The 6,932-nt window shown below is 29.2% G+C and overlaps 1 protein-coding gene across 2 annotated transcripts in view; it reads right to left on the bottom strand.

The window, feature by feature from the left end:
- Positions 1–4,299: 4,299 nt before the first annotated feature.
- Positions 4,300–6,932, bottom strand: part of LOC132156400 (transcription initiation factor TFIID subunit 4-like) — an 86,179-nt gene continuing 83,546 nt past the window's right edge. Inside the window, exon 15 of one of the 2 annotated variants that reach the window (XM_059565400.1) lies at positions 4,300–5,637. In XM_059565400.1, coding sequence (XP_059421383.1) covers positions 5,464–5,637 — 174 coding nt within the window. In that variant the 3' untranslated portion in view covers positions 4,300–5,463. The remainder of the gene's footprint in view (positions 5,638–6,932) is intronic. The other variant, XM_059565401.1, reaches the window with a different exon arrangement.

The following is a 6,932-nucleotide window of genomic DNA, read 5'->3' as shown; positions in this document are numbered from 1 at the left end:
GTATTAAAGGGCATGTGTTTATTTACAGTGACTTCTTTTTTATTTACTTGCATATTTGCTATAATAAAAGGCGTGATATTCACCTGACGTTTGTTTGTGCTTTTCATCTACTTTATAAACATCAACCCTGTCAATGACATATTCATATAATTATGATAATTTGTTTATATTAATGATAAACTTGGATCTGTAGTGAAGTGATTCTCGACTGGTTTTCCTTTCATAATTTACTTTGGCTTGTTTGCTTTGATTTGTTATCATATACATGTTATTATTATCAAATTATCATTATTTAATTATTACAAAGTATATATAAATCTCATTTAATGTGTTATATGTTATATACTAAATATTTAACTATATTTTAATTAGTATGAGTGTGTTGCAATTATTTCTCAATAACTCAAACTTTTCAAATGATAAATTGTTTTAAGTAAAAAAAAAATAATAATTAAAAAAGGAGTTTTAAATGAGACTCAATTAGAATCTGGCTTACAAACTTATATATATATATATAGTATAAAATGCTATTTTACTATAAAAAGTTATTAAATTGTGAACTGTGTGTTTGTATACTGTACATATAGTTTATAAAAAAAAATATATAATATATAAATATATGCATTTTATACTATAAAAGTTATTAAATGGTGAACTGCACGTGTAAACATTTTGAAGTTTAGTAAACAGCTTTTTAATTCCTTTACAAAATAGGTACAAATACAGAAGTATGTTCACACAAACAGAAATATTTCAGGATATGTACAGAATTTACCAAAAATAAGAGTTCTGATAAACACAACGTCTTGTTAACAATATATACAAATTATCCATAGATCGAAACATTAAATTCCAGCTGGGCACGTCAGTAATACAATATGAAGAGAGTCCTAATAATATTTTGGCTACAAAGCGTAAGTCATAGAAAGAGCCTCCAGCGGAAAACAGAAAACAGAAGAACAACCCAAACAAATAAATTTGTGCTTGTTTCAAATGGGACAGTCGGGGAATGAAGCAGTTTGCCTGAAAACGTGGATAACAACCAGAAAATATAAATAGGTCCAAAACGGAAATTTCCCGGACATGTGAGTTGAGTTTCACACAAACCGCAAAGCAACGAGATTCACGGTGCATAGAAGAGCGAGAGGATCTGAGTGAAGAAAGGTCACAGAACTTGACCTCTCGTGACATCATGTACGGCGAACCCTCGCCAAAATAAATGCTTAAAGGATTCGAGTTCGTCCTTGGAAGTGAGCTCACGAATGATACATGAATGACTGACAACAATAACTTAAAACAGCTTAAAGCATCAAGACAAAAATAAACAGTCGAGGGCAGTGAAATCCAGTTTTATGGTCAAAAATGAATTCAAAATCAATTTCTAATACCTTCATAATACATTGATTTATCAGTGCATGTTATTCTAAACTGATTGCCTTCATAATCTACTGCTGCTTTCAGTTCTGATCGTGTTTATGAGATGAGAAACCCAGGATCTTTTGGGGTTGGTTCTTCTTTTCTCACTGATTGTTTGATTGATTGATTGATTGATTGATTGATTGATTGATTGATTGATTGATTGATTAACGTTCAGACGATGTGTTGATGTGGCTGTATTGCTATAGCTCGGATCTGCTGGCCTGATTTCGAGAAAACACGGGATTCGTGCTCCTCGTGGACAAATATTAAAGCTACATGAATCACAATGACAGACAGAAGCTGGAATTATTTCCACATGCTGTTAAAAACAATATTCATTAAAAAAGTCTATTTACATTGAAACTCGCCTTTTGAAAAAGAGTTTTTTGTCAGTTTTTGATGAGGCTTTGAATACTGTGATTGGCTGGACACTGATGAAGATTATGATGATGATGATGCTTGGGAAAGTCTGCATGAGACGCGAATCTTTAACAGAAAACTGCATTGATCACTTCCAGGCGTTTCGTCCGGTAGATCGTCACTGTAAGCGCTCTGTGTTAAATATACATCTGCACCGCGAGAAACACTCACTTCATCAGGATTTCTGACACTGAAAATACTGAAATATATCACACCAAAAACTGCGAAAATGCATGAAATATGATATTCTTGTTCAAAGCATAAAGAAAATGTAGTGAAGCTTATTTTAAAAACAAGGAAAAAAACTATTTGAGAATTTGAGAAAATATACTCAAGATATACTCAACATGGTTTATTTGTACCAATTAAATCTCTCATTTGAATAAATCGTTGCTAATTTTTAATTCTTTCCCTTGTGTTAGTAAATTGTGACAAATTTGGATTAATTAATTCTCTCATTTTAGTAAATCGTTACAAATTTGTATTAATTATTTTCCTCATTTTAGAAAATCATTGGAAATTTGTATAAATTCATTCCCTCACTTTAGTAAATCTTTGCAAAATTTTACCCTCGTTTAAGTAAATTGTGACCAATTTGTGTTAATTATTTTGTTTTAGTAAACTGTAGCTAATGTTAATTGATTATTTTTATGAATGTTAATTCAATATGTATTAATTCGTTCCCTCGTTTTAGTAAATCATTGCAAATTTTTATTAAATCGTTCCCTCATTTTAGTAAATCATTGCCAATTTTTATTAATTCGTTCCCTCGTTTTAGTAAATCATTGTGAATTTTTATGAATTTGTTCAATCGTTTTGGTAAATCATTGCAAATTTTTATTAATTAGTTCCCTCATTTTAGTAAATCATTGTGAATTTTTATTAATTCGTTCCCTCATTTTAGTAAATCATTGCGAATTTTTATTAATTCGTTCCCTCGTTTTAGTAAATCATTGTGAATTTTTATGAATTTGTTCAATCGTTTTAGTAAATCATTGCAAATTTTTATGAATTTGTTCCTTCGTTTTAGTAAATCATTGTGAATTTTTATGAATTTGTTCCCTCGTTTTAGTAAATCATTGTGAATTTTTATGAATTTGTTCCTTCGTTTTAGTTAATCATTGCGAATTTTTATGAATTTGTTCAATCGTTTTAGTAAATCATTGCAAATTTTTATTAATTCGTTCCCTCGTTTAGTAAATCATTGTGAATTTTTATGAATTTGTTCCCTCGTTTTAGTAAATCATTGTGAATTTTTATGAATTTGTTCCTTCGTTTTAGTTAATCATTGCGAATTTTTATGAATTTGTTCAATCGTTTTAGTAAATCATTGCGAATTTTTATTAATTCGTTCCCTCGTTTTAGTAAATCATTGTGAATTTTTATGAATTTGTTCAATCGTTTTAGTAAATCATTGCAAATTTTTATGAATTTGTTCCTTCGTTTTAGTAAATCATTGTGAATTTTTATGAATTTGTTCCCTCGTTTTAGTAAATCATTGTGAATTTTTATGAATTTGTTCCTTCGTTTTAGTTAATCATTGTGAATTTTTATGAATTTGTTCAATCGTTTTAGTAAATCATTGTGAATTTTTATGAATTTGTTCCCTCGTTTTAGTAAATCATTGTGAATTTTTATGAATTTGTTCCTTCGTTTTAGTTAATCATTGCGAATTTTTATGAATTTGTTCAATCGTTTTAGTAAATCATTGCAAATTTTTATTAATTCGTTCCCTCGTTTAGTAAATCATTGTGAATTTTTATGAATTTGTTCAATCGTTTTAGTAAATCATTGCAAATTTTTATTAATTCGTTCCCTCATTTTAGTAAATCATTGTGAATTTTTATAAATTCGTTCCCTCGTTTTAGTAAATCATTGCAAATTTTTATGAATTTTTGTTCCTTCGTTTTAGTAAATCATTGCAAATTTTTATGAATTTGCTCCTTCGTTTTAGTAAATCATTGCAAATTTTTATTAATTTGTTCCTTCGTTTTAGTAAATCATTGCGAATTTTTATTAATTTGTTCCCTCATTTTAGTAAATCATTGTGAATTTTTATTAATTCGTTCCCTCATTTTAGTAAATCATTGTGAATTTTTATTAATTCGTTCCCTCATTTTAGTAAATCATTGTGAATTTTTATTAATTCGTTCCCTCATTTTAGTAAATCATTGCGCATTTTTATTAATTCGTTCCCTCGTTTTAGTAAATCATTGCAAATTTTATTAATTCGTTCCCTCATTTTAGTAAATAATTGAAAATTTTATTAATTCGTTCCCTCATTTTAGTAAATCATTGCGCATTTTTATTAATTCGTTCCCTCATTTTAGTAAATAATTGAAAATTTTAATTAATTCGTTCCCTCATTTTATTAAATAATTGAAAATTTTTATTAATTCGTTCCCTCATTTTAGTAAATCATTACGAGTTTTTATTAATTAGTTCCCTCGTTTTAGTAAATCATTGCACATTTTTATTAATTCGTTCCCAAGTTTTAGTAAATCATTGCACATTTTTATTAATTCGTTCCCAAGTTTTAGTAAATCATTGCACATTTTTATTAATTTGTTCCCCTCGTTTTAGTAAATCATTGTGAATTTTTATTAAATTGTTCCCTCGTTTTAGTAAATCATTGCACATTTTTATTAATTCGTTCCCTCGTTTTAGTAAATAATTGAACATTTTTATTCATACATTTCCTCATTTTAGTAAATCATTGCAAATTTTTATTAATTCGTTCCCTCGTTTTAGTAAATCATTGCAAATTTTTATTAATTTGTTCCATCATTTTAGTAAATTGGGACCATTTTGTATTAATTATCTCGTTTTGTATTATCTCGTTTTTTTTATTGTAGCTAATTTTTATTTAATTCTCTCATTTTTAATTCCCTCTTATTAGTAAATCAATGCTAATTTTTATTAATTCTCTACCCTTATTTCAGTAAATACTGAAATACCTTTTTGTACCAATGAATGCCCTAATTTTAGTAAGTCGTTGCTATTTTTGATTAATTAATTCCCTCGTTTCAGCAAATTGTGACCTTCCTGTACGTACAGTATCTGTTCCTTTGTTTTAGTAAACTGCTGCGAATTTATACTAATTTGTTCCCTAATTTGTACTAATTTGGAAAAGAATTGGACAATGTGGTCATGATTCACTAAAATGAAGGCGTTGAATATAACAAACCATGTTCACGATAAGGGAACACATTAATAAAACAATAGAATTAATTCTTAATTCATAGCCATCTCTTTTCGGGGGATTTATAGACTAAAATACTGATGAAGAAAGTGGTATTAACAGTGTCAGATTCATTCATACACAAACAAACAAACAAACACTCCTCAGCTCAAAGCCAGAAAGACAAGTCTTAAAATTCACTATCATAAATACAGTTTAGCTAGTAACGCTGAGGAGAAAACAGGAAACAAAGCACATCTTGTTTTTTTTTCTCTCTCTCTCTCTCTTTTTCAGAGCTTTTCTATCAAAAGCAACGCAGACATCACGAGCTCACAGACACAGACGTGGTGAACAGGCTGAAGGCACGTCGCAGGGCTGAGGGGAAGTCGATCGCTGCTCGGGTGGTTTGGCTGCTGATTGGCTCAGCATTCGCTCAGCGTTGGCTACTTCAGGAGAGCACGGTACAGTAAGAGAGATCTGCTGGTCTCTCGCTCCTGCTCCATGTAGAAGATGAAGTCCCTGAGGTTGACGCGTGTTATTCTCTGGCGGTTAAACTGCCGTGACAAGCAACACGGGGCTGACGATCCGCCCGGAGAACCTGCCGAATTTCCCGAAACCTGACGACAAAACACAATTCCGTTATTAAACACATTGCACGACTTATTTTATTTTAAGTGCATGGGAGACACAAATGCTTTCAGTAAAGTTTGACATTCTAACAAACTAAAATGTATTACATGAAAACATTGGGTGAAATAATCAGTTTTAATGTATTGAAGTTATTTATATGGTTTAGAATCATACTGTATCAAACTTTTAACTAAGCTTGCCGCAATGCACTCTGGGATTGTCTTATCTGTGAAGGCCTTTTATGATGATATTTGAAGGCCCCTAAAGAAGACACTGGTGTTCATTTTATTTATAAAAAAAAATGGCAGTTGCATTATAGTAAAAAAATTAAATTAAATAAATAGAACTACTGAAATATTTAGTATATTAGTATTCTAACCACTGAATTTTTATCAAGATTTACAAAATATTTATCTTTTTTTTACAGCAATTCCAACCCAATTAAATACTTTAGAGCTTGACAAATATTTTATATATATATATATATATATATATATATATATATATATATATATATATATATAAATATAATAAATGTATTTTATAAATATATATAATAAATTAAATTTATAAAAATAATATTTATATTTATAAAAAATAATTGTATTATATAATTATATTTATATATATATATATAATTTTTTTTATTTATTTTTTTTTTATATATTTTTAATAATTTTTAATTGTGTTAACTAACTTTTCCAGGTCTAGAAATCATGCTTTTAAAATAATTTTATTCAGTATTTCCAGGTTGTCCACAGTTCTGTTAATGCTGGCTTTAATTCCAGTTTTTAAGTTTTTAACAAATGAAATTAAATAATTCTATTTCAACATTCATGCAGACTTAATTACATCACATGTAAGCAGACGAGTGTCACTGATCATGTGACTCTGTCCTGCTTCCACCAGAGCTCAAGATGATCTTTGGATCTTCTTAAATCATGCTGGAGAACATGATCATGTCGACATTTAGTGCTGCTGTCAGTCAAGCCAAACCCAATACTATAAGATTTTCCCACATCCATATGTATTGTTCTCTTTAACTTCAAGCTGTCAATCAGATGTAGCTCCACTTCAGTCACTTTTCATACCGGCCAACACTGGCATAACGGATGAAACTAAACTGATTTCGTCATTTCTGATGAGCATAAATGCTCAAACGGATGTTATTGTGAGCAAAACCGTCACTTCTTATTAAACTTAAATGTGTTTAGTCTTTCACTCACATTCTGTTCATCTGCTTATTTCAGTATAAACTGAAGCAGAAGTCAAATAAACACAC

Source organism: Carassius carassius, chromosome 13 (assembly GCF_963082965.1).
Source record: "Carassius carassius chromosome 13, fCarCar2.1, whole genome shotgun sequence".
In the NCBI taxonomy this organism is placed as follows: Eukaryota; Metazoa; Chordata; class Actinopteri; order Cypriniformes; family Cyprinidae; genus Carassius; species Carassius carassius.
This window is presented reverse-complemented; position numbering and strand designations above follow the sequence as displayed.